Source organism: Giraffa tippelskirchi, chromosome 3 (assembly GCF_054371585.1).
Source record: "Giraffa tippelskirchi isolate mGirTip1 chromosome 3, T2T-mGirTip1v1.2.pri, whole genome shotgun sequence".
Taxonomy (NCBI): domain Eukaryota; kingdom Metazoa; phylum Chordata; class Mammalia; order Artiodactyla; family Giraffidae; genus Giraffa; species Giraffa tippelskirchi.
The window spans coordinates 155,915,418-155,931,826 of record NC_137277.1 but is presented as its reverse complement, the minus strand read 5'-3'; the positions used below and the strand labels follow the sequence as shown (position 1 = coordinate 155,931,826).

Below are 16,409 nucleotides of genomic sequence, written 5' to 3'. Positions count from 1 at the left end.
TCTTTCCAGTTTACAGTGGTAGGCCAGAGCTTGCTGGTTGACCTGGTTGTTTAATATACATGTCCTGTGATGTGAGGCCATGATGGGAGTCTTCACACAAAGAAACTAGCAAATGCTACAAATCACAGCTTTTTTCCTTTTTATTTTCTGAGCCAGTTTATCAGCATACCACTAACTTATTTCAAAATTAGTACATTCTTAAGTGTAAAATGCAACTATGTAGAAGAGACTGTTTATTGTAAGGCCCAAAGTAAAGCCTCACCTTCTCCTTGTCCCCTTTTCATGATACAAATATTTTATCTCTTTTAAAAAATGAAGTACTAAAATACTACAACCAGTTGAATTATGGAAATCCTTAAGAAAGAAAACACTACTATATTGGTTGTACTTACAGAATAAAATTGCTACATTTAGACAAAACCAATTTCAAATAGCTTTTGTTAATCTATCTTCAACAGCTGGAGGATGGTTGTTCTTCAGCCTTTGGAGGAAGATAATTTAGGTGAAGAAGAGGTAAGTTGCCTTCACTTATGGGATAATTGCACTTAATATATTATGAAGCCTGCTGAATTTCTTTTCCATGTGCTTAACTTGATATTTGAGGAACTAGATGGAACTATAAGCCCTCTAAAATACACTGATTTTTTTATTTTCAAAACTTATGAGAAGTTCCTCACTAAAGGTATTAATTTGATTAGGAAAGTGTTTTGTACAAATTTGCCTACAAAGACAACATGCATAAAGAATAAAGAAGAGCAAAAATAAAACATACCATTTCCGTACATGAGTTGTTGAAATACTGAACTTATATGAATATCTGTATTCACTTCCACTGTTAGTCATATTTTTCTGCATGAGATTTAGTCTTGTATGGGAGTCTAGGGTAGTTCTCAATCAAATACTGAGTTCCTACAGTGAAATACTCATAGGAAGTAAAATAGCTTCACATCATTTTCAGATCAGGCTGTGTCACCAAATGAATTATGAAAACTTGTTTTTTTCCATATTTTTGGAACCATAGGAAAGGGATTATGGACCTGTATGGATAAAACTTACATTAAGACAAGAAAAATTATAGAGAAAAATATTATATAGCCAAACTAATTCCAAAGTGACAGTCTGAAGAGGCAATATTATGTAAAAGACATTGTTTCTATTACAGTCTTTATGTGCCAACTGATCTCATTTTTCAGCTACCAAAATTTGCTTTTTAATGCCCTTCCCTCTTTTAATGCACCCTAGTTCAGAATGATCCTAGCCAGAAACACAACCAAAGCTTCAGAAATCCATTAAACTAATTCTCATATCTCAGTTTTACTTTCTTTGATATTACTATGTTCCATGAACAGTATACGCCATAAGAAGCTATCAATACAAAGGTTTGAATGAATAAATCATTAAGGATATTTTATGTAAATATGAAAAAAGCATTGTGAACCTATGTGTGTTCAAGGTACCTATTAAGTATTCTAGGTAAGTCTTCGAACATGACCCAATGGTGAAAAAATTTCGAATTCCCTCTTTTTAGGAATCTGACTCTCCTCTCATAACATTTGTTCTCATGACTTAGACTGCATTTATTGTTGTTTTCTTCCTATTGTTCTCTCGATGAGAAACTGTGACACCTGTTCTCATTTCAAAATGTTTCTGACAAAAGCAAAACTTTTCATTTCTAACTCCAGATAGAAAATCTCTCTGACGAAGTCTTCTCCCTAAGACACAAAAAGTATGAAGAGAAGGAGCAAGCCAGATGGTCACTATGGGAACAAAGCAAGTGGCATAGAAGAAACAGCAGGCAGGTGTTGAACTATATTCAGGCTACTTACATAATGATGAAAAGAGTTTTATGTCTTACTCCACTCTATTTCTCATGCTAATTGTCAACATCAGTAATAGATTTAACTGAGCAAATAATGTGAAAATTCTCCATAAAAAGGTCATTTCAGTGTACTATAATGGTGGACCTAACACTAGTGATTAGAATCTGAGTAATCTGTAACACAACTACTTCAAAAATATTTTTCTTAAAAAGAAATGAACGAAAAAAAGACCCTTAAGAACCCATCTAGGGTAAAAAGCAAATAGCCTGAAATATTTGGAACATGACTTTGAAGGAAAGGGGAATAAATCCTAAAAACATAGTTAATGTATTTGAGAAAAACCCTGGTATTTTATATTTAATTGGACTATTTTTTGATAGAGTCAAAACTCAAAACACAATATCATGTTGAAACCTAGTAGTCACTGTAGTGTGGGGCTCTCTCATTTATTTCACACTTTGAAAACACATTTCTCTGTTTAAGTCAAGATATTCAAATTTGTTGTAGATCCTTATTCTAAGAGTTATCCTAACATACTTGAGATTCTTCTCAACTTTCTCTATGTTACAGAGATAGTTTTCCAGAAGTACAGAGGAAAACGTGAATCGAGTTCTTCATGGATGACATTACAATAATCATAGATACTCTGGGAACTCGGACTGTAAGAGTCAAGTTAACTATCTTTCCCTGTTTTCTGGAAAACAAACAAAAAATACCCCCAAACAAAACCACATATAATAACTTGGCAAAAGATTTCCTGAAGTACCATTTAAATAAAAGCCTTTGAGATGTGAGGATGACATGGGGAAGATCACCAGATGAATTTTTTAAAATCTTTAGGGCAGAACTGTTAAAGAAAAGTTACCAAGTTAAATGGACTTCTGAACTACACTTTAGGTTGTTTATAAAATGTTTTCTTGATTTTCTTGCTAGAGCTTACACTAAAAGTGTTGAAGGACAGGACCTACTTTTGAAAGACTACCCTTATGATTTCAGTGGTGGGCAGCACTGCGCAGAGGGGAGTCCTGCTGAGCCTCCTTCAGAGAGCCAGGCTCCCAGTGCACACAGTTCACCTTCGCCGAGTCAGAGCCAAGAGACCAAGGTGAGTGTGTTCTATGTAACTGTTAGACTTCCTTAAAGGGAAAGGGAAAGGGAAGTCGCTCAGTCGTGTCCGACTCTTTGCGACCCCGTGGACTGTAGCCTACCAGGCTCCTCCGTCCATGGGATTCTCCAGGCAAGAATACTGGAGTGGGTTGCCATTTCCTTCTCCAGACTTCCTTAACTGACTTTCAAAAACTTGTTTATAGAATTGCTTGCTGCTGACTAAGGATTCATCATTACGTAACACATTCAGTGCAACAGCCCAATACAGAATGCTGGGTGTAGGAATCAGAGGATCCATTCCAGCATTCAAGTTCCATCACTAACTACAGATACTTCCCCTTTTATGTAACACGTGTATGTGTGTGCTCAGTTGTGTCTGACTCTAAGCGACCCCATAGACTATCGCCCCACCAGGCTCCTCTGTCCATGAAATTCGCCAGGTGAGAATACTGGAGTGGGCTGCCATTCCCTTCTCCAGGGGATCTTCCCTACCCAGGGATCAAACATGTGTCTCCTGCATTGCAGGCAGGTTTTTTACTGATTCTTTACTGCTTGAGTCATCGGGAAGCCCTTTTATGTAACATCCCAAAACCTAATTCCACTTATTCACTTATGTGTTAGAAAAAGGGAATTCTATCAAAGTTTCATTACAAACCTAATTGGATTAAATAGAATGTCACCTGGCACATAGAAATATTATTATTTCTCTTCCCTATACAAAAGATTTTGTCTCCCCATTTGTCCAGTTTTAACCTCAACAGGAGTGCTTTCTACACTGCATCTATAAAGTTCTTGTACTGTTTTTCATAAGTTGATATTGGAAAAGAATAATATCTAGAATCAAGACAGTAGAGATAATTAAGAGTTAAGTCATAGAAAGCTCAGAGAAAGAAAAGTTAATAGGTGTCTATAATAATGATGGGATGAAAATGGAGATACTGAAGTAGATGACCCAAACACATTTAAGGGAATTTCCCCAACATGCACCAAGGCTTAAAATGAAGACCAGTACTCCCTAATGGCAGCATTTCCCTCTTCTTGGAAGAGGCAAAGTGAAAAAATAATTCCCAGAGGTCCCTATTAAATAATCCTCAGTATGTCCCACTTTAAATTGCTAGATACTTAGGACCAAATAAGAACTTGTACTGAACAATGGTTATTACAAAATTGACATCTACAGATTATCTGAGATATGAACTTAAACAAATTAGTTGAAACTGAAAATGTTTTCTCTTTCAGTCTCTGTGGTGGGAACGACGGGCTTTTCCACTGAAGGATGAAGACACAGAAGCCTTATTATGCCTAGATGAAAAAAATGATCAGGTTGAAAGATCAAGCCCAGCTTTCCACGGTGAAGTCTCCTGCACCAGAGAATGGCCACCATCCAAACAGACAGGCGGATGGAATGGAAGAATACAAAACCCTTGGTCTAGGACTTACTCATGTTAAAAAAAATAGGTGACAGGGAACAAGTGAAGAAAACTGTGTAACTGAATAGGAAAACAGGAGAGAAAAGCAAGCCCTGTTCTCCATCCCCTCCACAGTCTCAGTTCCAGAATAAGTATATAGTGCACGTTAACCTTTTATATGCTATTTATAAAACAGGCAAGTTAGTTTCATTTTCCTTCCTGAAACCAGAAGTAACTAGCTTTTCACTGACCAACAAGTGCTAGTCATTTGTGTTTGATGCAAATCACAAGTACCAGAAAATTAACTGCTGTAATTTGCTGTCAAATCACATTACTGGGTAAATAATTTTTAAACAACTTACACCCACACACACACACCCTTGTGTATCTAATGACAGCTCCTTTTTTTCTATACAAATGGTTAATCTTAAATTGCCTCAGAAATATGTTAAGAATATAAAAATGTGTGTGTATAGAGTATACATGCATACATATACACACATCTAAGTAGTTTTAAAAACACTGGCAGTGACCACTCCACTTGAAAAATGCATGTATGAATTATCCCATGACATATCAGCTGCACTATAAAGAAGCACAGATTTCCAATGATATTGGACATATAAAAACATCCCTTCCTAGTAGTCCAGACTTTTAAAAAACATATTTAATAGAAGTTATTTATGGAAATTTCTATACCAGGTAACATAATACTTCTTTATTTGAAATCACTGATAATCTGTTGGGTTAAACACAGGTTATTTTCTATTCACTCCTAACAGAATAAGAAAAGCAAAGGTGAGTTAAATATTAGTGTATTTTAAAACTAGCACATCTTTTAAGATTTGAGCTTTATGTATCTCATCAACACCCCACTTAAAATGAGCAACAAACAGGAAATTCCCATTAGTATATTATTGTACTTCTAGTTCATTTGGTCACGCCTTACCATTGCTTATTCTATTCAAACAGGCATCTATTCTTACTTGTATCCTAGAGAGAGAGTTAAAATTCTTAAAAAGTTAACACTTCAGTATTAGATACTGGAGTGTACATTAAGTAAAATCTCTTTTGACACTATTACATTATTTTTTCCTATGTAAAAATTGAGGACAATTTATATGAATCACTTTTTCTCATGTAAAACAGGTTATTCAAGTTGTAGTACCCATATAACTGACAATCCTAGCCATCTGGCCTAATCTGGGGGATCTGACAGTAAGTTTTTGTTACAGAGACTGGAAATTATACTAGTCTCTTTAAAGAAAAAATTTCCAATACTGACAAATTTTTGCTTGTAGTTTTATTGTACATTTATTTTTTAAAAAACAAAAGCCAGAACAAACCCAAGTTGTCCAGGCAAATAAACTCAATTTTTTTTTTGTCATGTCTGATATTATAATCTTCTATGTAAGTTTTTTAATTAAAAAGTTATTTCTATATGCCTGGTGTTGTCTGTGTCTATTTCTATATGCCTTGTCATCTCCTATCTGTGTGGCAAAGCCTTTCCTAAGCCAAAATAAAAACAAACAGTAAGAAATAAAATTTTACCTTGAAAACACAGAAGAAACCAAGGAAGCTCTATTCCATGCTTAAAAGTGTTAACGTTCCTATTTTCCAAACTTTATTTCTCAAAACTCAAAGTAGCCTGAAAAAGTTTAATGACATTGGTCCTGTTATTTCTTGCCATGTGTATTACACAGCAAGAGTATTTACAAGAATGAAGTAGGTAATACATATCTACTGTCAAAGTGTAATTTGGGACACAGTCATAAATAGTGTATGGATTAACTCTGTACCTTGTCATATATTAGCCTACCTGGTCTTTCTTGGATTAATATAATATATATCCTTGGAGTCAAAAGTCATTAGTTGCAGAATATTCTTAGCCATTGGTTTTTCTAGTTTAAAGTTAGACTGGAAATAAGACAATTAAGCTTCCTTTGCTTAATCCACCTCTTAAGCGCTCCATCTATAAAAAAAAAAAGTACAGACCAGAAATCCTATGCTTTCCTGGATTCTTTCCATGGTACCAGCCTTTTGATGAGTTGCAGTATCTTCATTTTTTTTTTTTTTGAAGGGGGATAAACACACCTGTTTTACCATTCATAGGACTGACTCTGTAGGTTTAGTGAGATTGTTATCAACATACTTTATAATCTACAAAGCATAAATTTATATAATAGCTACTTTGCCTTGACGTGTTCAATTCCACACCCTTACAATTCTAGGAATAGTGGAAGTTTTACATATATAATAATCTCTTAATCCTCAACATAATACCACACTCTCATAATTACATTCAATGTATAAATCAGTTAATAGAAGCTCAAAGAGGTTGGCTGATTTGGTTTGCTAAGATCAAATAGAAGGGTCAGGATTCAAGGCCTTTTTGCTTTTTTTAGCATAGAGCTAGCAAAACATTATTTTATGTCCTTAGGAATAGTGTGCATAATTAAGAAAAAGTGGAAAATGGGGGAGGGGGGGTGAGATCACTGAATAATCTGTCCTTCTAGGAAAGCTAATAAAATACCCTGATAAAACTTGTGCTCATATTTTAGAACAGACAACTTGAAAATCCCTGGGCTTCATAATACATTTTTTTTTTTAATATATCAAATATAAGGTGCAAAGTAAAAAATAAATGTTTTTGAAGCTAGGAGAGTAAGTATGCCATTCCTAGTCAGATGCAAACTTAGTTATCACACACACAAATCAAAAATGACATTAAACAGGAAAAACTGAAGAACTTCCTTTGCTTTCAGAAAACAGTAAAGAAACCAAAGAAAATTCTTTTTAGAAATTCAGAAAAAAATTTTTTTTTCATAGTAGCTAACATGCCTTCCTTAGGCATTAAGACACTTTTCTGCTTGTAACCTTATACAGCCATATTTTTACTCTCTATAAAAATCAAGTCTCCCAGTAAAAACGGTATTTTATCACACTAATCTTTCAATTCCATCACTAAAAATGTAGTTATACACACCAATTTCTAACCTCTTGGAACATTCTGCATAATGAATTTTAGTCACTGGAATGAGTAATTGCTCAGAAGAGCAGCACTGCCTCAACTGTGGTATGATTTGGTCGTCAATATTCTTGTTTTCCAGTAAAAAGGAGATCTAAGCAGAAAGACTGGGCTCCTTGTCTCATCGATCAAGAGAACGTTTCTGAGCAGCTTCTGAGCAAATGTTTCTTAACAGGTTGATCACAGATCTGGGGTCTTCACTCCTCATAATGGCACTGCCAGACACAATCATGTTAGCTCCTGCCTGAAAGAAGTAAACACTAGGTTATCCCTCAAAGGAAGATGTGGAAAAACCTAAAACAGAATTCCCAGACTAGAGTATCTACCCTTATAGCTGGCAGTCAGCACTTTAACTGTATAAAAGCTACTTCAAGATGAACATACTTAACCAGCTAGTTCAATGAAAAAAGAAGCCGAAATGCTTAAAAGAGGATGTGAAATTATTTTTAAACATGTCTAAGAACACTGACTTTTTGGTAACCCCTAACACCCTTCTAAATAAACTACAGTGCATCTCTGCTAATACTTAAGATAAGGTTTAATCTAAAACCTTTCATCTTCACCTCTATTAAAGTTTTCCCCATATGTACCAATGCCCCCTCAGCTCCTAAAAAAAAAATCAATCTTTTCATCTTTGAACTATGTAGAAGAATTTGCAGACAGTCTAAAAGGACAATTACTGTTAAAATGTGAGATGATCCATAAAATATGGTGACACTACATTTAAATATCTTCTCATTTTGATGCCAGTAGAAAGGGAACATATTCTTATGTATGCTTCAGTGCATTCCAGAATGATTTTGATGTGGCTTAAAAAAGATTTTCAAGATGTTTTTCAATATGAAATCAAAGAGTAAAACCAAGTAAAAACTAATAAAAATGAGTTAAAATTTATCTGAGATTTGACTCGGAGGAAAATCCAATCTGTTATATGATTCAGAGCTGACAGAAAGGGGTACCACTGAGAGAACGACTGAAGCTGAGGAAAATTTCTCCAATGAGAGAGACACTGTTGTGATATGATACAGTGCATTGTCCAACGATGTTCCTCATAAAAATGAAATAAATATTAGTTTTCTAGCGTTACAACTTAATATGTCTCAATGTAAGCAGAGACAGCATTAATGACAAAGCACAGTTCAGTAAAAATGAATTCTACAGGGGTCAAAAAATATATGCTCACTAATCGTCTGTCCAGTGTCGTCTCCATACTGATCAGTCAAGCTTTTGATAAGTATCAAGCAGAAAAGTGTGTGGCATTTACACAAAACATTGGAAACAAAAATAGGAAGCCAAAAAAAAAAAAAAAAAACCCACAAAATAGGAAGACTCCCTATTTTGGAAAACTGTCTCAAAGGCCCTGGAACTTCTCAATGATATTCCACAGGCTGGCCGTCAGCACATTCCTCTTTCAAAGAATTTTTTCATCATTACTGAGATAGCCAGGACTTACTATTTACTTTCCTAGTTTTACATTTAAACAAACAAATACTCTTCCAAGAAAGAAAGACTATTTAGGAAGTGTAGGGGAAATCTCTATGGCAAACAAGACCTGTCCTGGCATTACATTTGATAGGAAATTGGTCCAGGTTGCCATCAAGGAGCAGTCTCACCTCTGCGCATTTATGGATGGTGTCAGGACCTACTCCACCATCCACCTCAATGTCCAAAGATGGGAACTGGGTCCTCAACCAATGAACCTAGGTATACACAAGGAAATAAATGACTCCTAAGTGGACATGTAGAGGAAAACACACCAACCAAAAAATGAAATGGCCACTAAAATATGACCCCAAATGTCTCACAGAGTAACTTTATATCAATAAAAGTTATGACTGGGGAAAACCATCTTAATATACCGAAACAAACTTTTATAAAAGCAAGCTTTGTTCTGTTTGGCAAATGGCATTGAATTTGTCATGGCTTTGCCGAAAACATAGTTCACAGAAACAAGGCAAAGATAAAAATATTCAATGAAAATTCCCAAGAGAGATAACTAAAGGTTACAGAAGTCTCCAATGGTTTTGGAAACAAAAACTCAACACTAACATGTCATATCTTTTCTGATCTCCAAACCTAAATCTCTTCAGGCATCTCTCATCCCATAGTCCAATGATATGTAGGCACCCCCATTTCCCCGCCTTCAGAGCAAGGCGCAAACATACAAGTAGCCCAAACATACAAGTAGCCCAATACATGCTTATTGGATGAATATACACAATAAAAAATCTTACTCCAGAACCAAATACTTCTTTTTACCTTTGGCATCATATCTTCCATGAATTTCTGCCCTCCAAACCCAGGTTCCACTGTCATAACCAAGGCCATATCTATCTGATTAGCCCATGGTGCCAAATACTCAACTGAAGTTCCTGGTTTGATAGCAAGGCCAACCTGTAACAAACAAATTTGCTACATCACATCAATAACTATTTCCATATTATATTATTGTGGCTTACCAGGTCCAGTAGGAAGCTCTATTCTTAAAGAATGGAATACATACATAAATTGTTCAGCTGTAATTTTTTTTTTAAGTCAACATGGATATCACAAATAAATGTTTCTAAAAGGTAGCAATTTCTAGAAAACATTAGTAGAATGTATTAAACTTATCTGATAAACATGTTATATTTAAAGTCTAGCTTCAAAGCTGAAGAACAGCTGCCTACATCTGGTCTTCTTCACCTATCATTTTGGGTCTTCCACCAAACCTTCCCAACTCTGAGAATGAATAGTATAAAACATTACCTTCACTGCTAAGCTCTTACCTTCATTCCATTCTCCCGAATGTCTTTGATCAAAGCTCCTGGGTTGTCAGTAGCCTCAAGATGAAAGGTATATTGATTGGCTCCTGCTACAGCCATTGGCTTTACCCACTGTTCCGGCCTGGACACCATCATGTGCATGTCTGGAAAGAAAAGACATATCCCCTAAGTATTACTAAAAGGAAAATAGTTGCTCATATTATTGAAGTCAATCTGTAGTTTTTGCTATTTCAGATATGGACTCTTCTGGCTTCATGATAATTGTTAAACAGAAGTTATACTTCGGCACAGATAGCTTCCCAGCATCCTTAAGGTAAGGTTTTGGTTAAACACATTTATCAAAAAAAATCCAACATTTTTCCACAAAAAGCCTAGGGCACTATTTATGAGAAGTAGTAACTAGAAATCAGGAAACCTAAGTTCAGGTTCAGGAAATACCATTGTAAAAAACTTAAGATTACATTCTTAGTGAGAGAGACAAATAAAGGAGTGAATACAAATACAGTTGGTAGTAAATAAAGCCAGTGTTGCTGGAGTCGGGGGGCAGCGGGGGGCACTGGGGAGAGAGGATGAAGTCAGAGAAACACTGGATAAAACTACAGAACTCTGCAGACCGTCAGGTTTTATTCTGAATGACACAGAACAAATACTGCAGTACTTAGATCTGACTTTGAGGATCAAGGCAATAAATCTAGTGACTGCAGATGGTGAGTAGTGGTGGGGATTCCGGATATTTTCTAAAGGCAGGGCCAACAGGGGCTGCTGTGGCTCAGATGTGCAGAGTAAGACAAGGGTCAGACGGTGCAAGGATGTGGGCCTAAGGAGCTAGAACAGAAGAGTCACCAACTAAGAGGCAGACAACTGCAAAAGGAGGAACAGACTCAAAGCAAAGAACATGTTAACCAGAAGCAGCCTGCCACGTGTCCTTAAATCTAAAGCTCAAATCATATGAAAATGTTTGGGAAGAAATGAGCGCGGCCTTCTTAAACATCTCGACTTAAAACATAATATTAATAGCATTTCACAGGAAAGAGAGGGCAGCTTAAAAGAAGTGAAAATAAGAAATGATGCAGGAAAGAAAACAGTGAACACTCCTGTGCCAGACAGATAGTAATGAGAGTTTTGAGCCTTTTATTTTGTAACAGAGAGCACATTTCTGATCCACCAAAGCTATGTTAAAGAAAGAAAAAAAAATCTAATATTCCGGAACTCAGTAGCAAAGATTTATAAAATGCAACAAGGCTTTGAAAAACGTCAGGAAAACAGAGTATAGAACCTGATTAACAAAGTTAAGACTAACATTTATATTTCTAAACTAATAAAACTAATAAAAATAGAACATATTTTAATAGACAAAACTTTGTTTTTAGAAGATAAACTCAATTTGGTGTTTTTTTCCTTCATATCATAAACAAGAAAGATTCAATCTGGTTTACAAGATCAAGTTTACTCATTCCTAAGTTACCAGACTAGACAGCTAACTCATCCCTATTCAATCTCCAGCGTGCAGTCACCACCAGCAACCATCACTGGACATTCTCTGGTGTTCGGGGAATCAATGGCTCAGCGACTCTGCGTGTAATTACAACACAGGTCTCAAATGTTCTACTGTCAGACTCCTTCTGCACTCTTAAAAATTACTGAAGACTCCCCCACCCCAACACTGATGATGTGGGTTATATTGATCAATATTTAATGTATTAGAAAGGCAAAAAAAAAAAACTTTTAGTGTCTACTTGTGTGTGCTAAGTCACTTCAGTCGTGTCCGACTCTTTGCAACTCCATGGACCGTAGCCTGTCAGGTTTTTCTGTCCATGGGATTCTCCAGGCAAGAATACTGGAGTGGGTTGCCGTGTCCTTCTCCAGACAATCTTCCCTGACTCAGGGATTGAAGCTGGGCTCCTGCATTGCAGACAGATTCTTTACCATGTGAAACACGAGGGAAGCCTTAGTGTCTACTTAGTCAGTCATTAAAAAATAATGATAATAAATATAAATCCATTACATGTTAATGTAAGAGTCACATTATTTTACATTTTTGTGAGTAGGTAGTGCCTGGCTTAAGAGAATACATCTGTATTCTCACATCTGCTCTGCCTTCAATCTGCTGTTTTATAGTAGGGAAAAACAAATGCACAGAAAAGGGAGCCGTCCATATACGGCTATATAGCCTTTTCACTCAAGTGTGGATATTCTACCATTTCTACCCCAAAACTCAACAAGCAGTATGAAAGATTACCGGCAATGTGGAATCTATAAACCCTGCCAGTGACCTTTCCATACTTTGTTAATGCTAAAACTCGTTAGTCTGTATTTTGAACGGCTCTTTTAAGTACTATTGGTTCACTGAGTTACACGGATCTTCCAAACAGTGACACATTTCTTTATATACTATCCAAAACCCACATGTGCCAATGTCACTACAGATCTTATCAAAAAAGCTGTAAGCACTGGGAAGCTGTCAAGCTCAAAGCAGCAAATATAAGTTTTCCAAAATTCCAATTTTCACTTGCAAACTCTAACTTTTGTCAGTGGCAATGAAAACTGATGAGCTGCTTTCTTTGAAGTGACAGGTTCACTTAGTTAATTTTAAAGACAATATCAGGAAAATATCTAAGTCTGATAACCACAGTTCATTGTCAGTTATTCTTTTAATGGAAAATGGTGTTTGTGAAAAAACCAGCACTTACAGTTTACAGCTTGAGACAATGAAATGAGTGGTTTTCCTCAAGGAAACAATCATCCTTCAGGATTCAACAGAAGGGCTTTGTACATATTACCTTCCCACTTCGTCACACAAAATACTAAAGAGACGTGCGCTCAAGGATCAAGATTTACTAAATCCATCACCTGTTCCAATTCATCAAGGATACTTACTATGAAGGCATGCGTGGTGTGTAAGAATGTCACAACTACCTGTAGTAACCTGTTCAGTAAAACTGCCTTCTCTCTGGCTAGGGCATCAGCAGACTCACTCACCAGTGCTTTTGCACCATCAGTACAAATAATGGCAAATAATATCAGTACAAATAATTTACAAATCGAACTAGAAATAGTTTTGACATCACAAACCATCTGAAAAGGACTCCCCCAGGTCCTCAGACCATACCTGGAGACCGCTGATTTAGATAAGAGCAAAAATGACTTTTCCCTACCACTTTACTTCTTAAGACAGTAAATTCTACTCTATATTGGGATTGAATTGTTAAAAGCTTTAGCAGTTATACAAACAACGTGTGATCTAACTCCTAAGATTATATAATGCACCAATTAACCAACAACCAGCATCCAAGAATTAAACAAACAACATATAATATAAAAAACAAAGGTCACAAACACTAAAGCATATGAAATCCATTCATCTTTACTTGAGATTGTCTTCTGGTAAGATTGATTAGCAAGTTTATCAGCAAACAACAAACTAAAAACAGGAATGAAAAAACAGATTGTGGGAGGGTAGGGGTGGCAGCTGAGCTGATAAGAGAAGGGGCACAGACAGGAGGGGAGTCAAACAGCAGTGAGAAGTAACAGTTGGGAGAGCAACTAAAAGGAAGGGGAAAAAGACAAATATATACATATTTTAAATCAACACAAAGCCAGAATGGAGGATTCTGTGGCCATTGTACAAGGCGCAAGAGGGCAAAGAACACTATTTCATCCAACTCCAATAGTTGTAAGGATAAATTTACCCTGGAAAATTCAGCTTCCAAAAGGTTAATAATAATGGGAAAAAAAAAAGTTCAGGTAATCAGAGGATTATACTCCATTATCTGGAAATTACAAAATGGTGAACATGTTGGTGGAACACTGTTTGCCTCGTGTCACATGAATTGATAAATTCAGTGCCTTCGAAGTGGAACGGGCCTAGAGGCTCTAACAGCCTCCTGCAATGTCAGCAGTGTTCCACAACTGCACTGGTACAGTAGTCACACATGGTTACTGAGAACTTGCAATGCAGTTAATGCCACTAAGAAACAATTTTTAATTCTAGCTTACTTAAATAGCTACATGAGGCTAATGGTTACCATACTGAACAGCACAGCTAGGGTCCTTCATAAAACTGGTCCACAATAGGTCAATAAAAAAAATATGTTTTACTAAAATTAAGTAATGAATTACACAAACACACATTATTTATAAAAACTCACCAAATGTCTTCTATACCAGCGATCTGGCAACAGAGGCTCTGCCAACTTAGCTTAAAACATCAGCAGCAGTGACAAGGATATGTGGACTGAATCTACGTTCCACAGGAGTAACTTCTAGGTCACCATGTGATCTTAAAAAAAACCTTATTTCACATTATCCTACAACACTGAAGTGAAGCATACACAGACCTGTAGAAAGCTCCAATTTCCATGAATTGACTTCTCATCTAGACCATAAATCAGTCGATTCCTAAGTTCATTTAACAATCACAGTGAGCCTCAGCTGTGTGTCTATGCTAAGTTCTGGGAAAACCACAGCAAACCAAGTGAATGAAATCCTGCCCTTAAGGAGTTTAGAGTCTGATAAAAGCAATCGCAGATTGAAAGAAATTCTAAGAAAATCAACAAGGTAAAAAGGTTAATTTAGGACAGGGCTCTCTGAAGAAACAACAACAAAGGATCTGAGGTGGAAAGATGAGGCAGCACTGATCAAGTGAACACAGCTTTTTAGGCAAAGAGACGAGCCAAAGTGCCTAGGCCCCGAGGCGGGCAAGTTCGGCTTCTTACAGGAGGCCAATGAAGTCCCGGCACAGGGAGAAGGGAAAAGGGTGCACTGTGAAACTGGAGGTTGAGAAATCAACCAGCTACTTCCCTTTACTTGAGCAAGATGCTCAGCTTCAGATGGCGTAAACACGCACTTACCAAAGAAAGGGTCCTGGCCTAGCTGCTTTCGGAGGCTTTCTACCACAGGGTGACCAAAGGTGATGTTGGGAACAAAATGCCTACAAGACAAACAAAATCTTACTCTGAAAATGTTTTCAATTCAGTCTCTGTATTTTTCTCAAATGTATCCTGATGGACAAAGAGGAGATTATCTGTGATTGCAATATTTTTCAATTTACTATTTAACATCAGTATCAGTATTAAACACTAAAAATACCTGTAGAATTTAACAGAGCAGTAACTCCTTGATATTACAGTAAAGTCATAATGTCACATAATTTACCAATTTAACGCTATAATTCAAAATCCCTGACAGGAAGAAATGAAGGATGACAAATTAAAACCCCAAAAGTTATATGACTTGCCCAAGTCACATACTAGTTAGGAAGTTCAAGACTCTAATATGGGTTTCTCAAATCTTAAGCCTATCACAGGTCACCTGTGGCTATCTCTAATCCACCTCTATCACAAGGCACAAAATGACAAGTTTATTTAAGCTTTCTTAAAGATTATCAATAAAGAAAGTTAATGCATATTAATAACCACCACTTACTGAAGGTTTGTAACATACCAGATATTGTACCTTATTTTATTTCATCTTCACAACAGTCCTCTGAAGTAGACACTTATTATCACCATTTGAGGAGCACAGAATAGATAACTTCCTTAAGTCACCCAGTTAATAATTCGTTGGGGCAGGATTCAAATTAAGGCTTTCTGTTAGCAGACCCAAGGTAGTTAACCATTATCCTACTCCGGTTCTCTTGCTATATCACGAGCTCACTTCAACATTTAGGCTGGGTGCTTCAGAGTACTGTATTTTATTTAAAAAAAATATGAGTTTCTCTGCTCACCACAGAAAAGTTTACAATTTCACTGGTACTAAGAGATGACTAATGACTCACCACAATTCATGACTGACTGCTACAGTATAGTTGTTGGCAGGAAGCCAGCTCAGCCAAGGACCACATTTCCCAACTCCCTTTAAAACCTGGTGGCCACATGACTAGTTCTCACAAATAGACTGTGAAATGCGAACACAAATGGTGTGTGTCACTGCAGAGCCCGGGAGGTTGAGTGTATTCCTGTTCTGTTCTCATTTTACCCTTCTGCCAGTAAAGAGGCCCTTTAGGGCAGAGACACAGGATGGAAGGGGACTCTGACGTCCCTGAATTTCTGCATGGAAGTACATTCACACCAAATGACTACATGAAGGAAAAATAAACTTTATAACGTTAAGCCACTGAAATCTAGGCTTTCTTTTGTTAAAGTAGTAGGCATTACCCTGAATGAGGCCTGTAGAGAAAAGCTAAAGTATGCAATATAAGGTAATTGTTCCACAGGCAAGTAGAATAGCATTTTTTTAAAAGGGATAGATCACGGGGTTCATGTCCACAGAATTCTTCAGGCAA

General features: G+C 36.5%; 2 protein-coding genes across 45 annotated transcripts in view; one reads left to right on the top strand and one right to left on the bottom strand.

The window, feature by feature from the left end:
* Window positions 1–5,773, top strand: part of KANSL1L (KAT8 regulatory NSL complex subunit 1 like) — a 124,835-nt gene extending 119,062 nt beyond the window's left edge. For 14 of the 32 annotated variants that reach the window (XR_014080231.1, XR_014080229.1, XR_014080222.1 and 11 more), the window contains 4 exons: window positions 459–513; window positions 1,683–1,799; window positions 2,754–2,922; window positions 4,164–5,773. Coding sequence is in view for 18 of the 32 variants with exons in the window: in XM_081582696.1 (XP_081438822.1) it covers window positions 459–513; window positions 1,683–1,795; window positions 2,754–2,922; window positions 4,164–4,373 (547 nt within the window). In the remaining 14 variants the exon portion in view is untranslated. The remainder of the gene's footprint in view (window positions 1–458; window positions 514–1,682; window positions 1,800–2,753; window positions 2,923–4,163) is intronic. The other 18 variants (XM_081582711.1, XM_081582704.1, XM_081582708.1 and 15 more) reach the window with 2 other exon arrangements.
* The window catches only part of RPE (ribulose-5-phosphate-3-epimerase), a 24,167-nt gene continuing 7,880 nt past the window's right edge, over window positions 123–16,409 (bottom strand). For 6 of the 13 annotated variants that reach the window (XM_081582726.1, XM_081582724.1, XM_081582716.1 and 3 more), the window contains 5 exons: window positions 14,977–15,056; window positions 10,130–10,269; window positions 9,621–9,755; window positions 8,975–9,061; window positions 5,918–7,605 (listed from right to left, as the gene is read on the bottom strand). In XM_081582726.1, coding sequence (XP_081438852.1) covers window positions 7,483–7,605; window positions 8,975–9,061; window positions 9,621–9,755; window positions 10,130–10,267 — 483 coding nt within the window. In that variant the 5' untranslated portion in view covers window positions 10,268–10,269; window positions 14,977–15,056 and the 3' untranslated portion in view covers window positions 5,918–7,482. Of the gene's footprint in view, window positions 1,713–5,917; window positions 7,606–8,974; window positions 9,062–9,620; window positions 9,774–10,129; window positions 10,270–14,976; window positions 15,057–16,409 lie in introns of those variants that run through there. The other 7 variants (XM_081582728.1, XM_081582725.1, XM_081582718.1 and 4 more) reach the window with 5 other exon arrangements.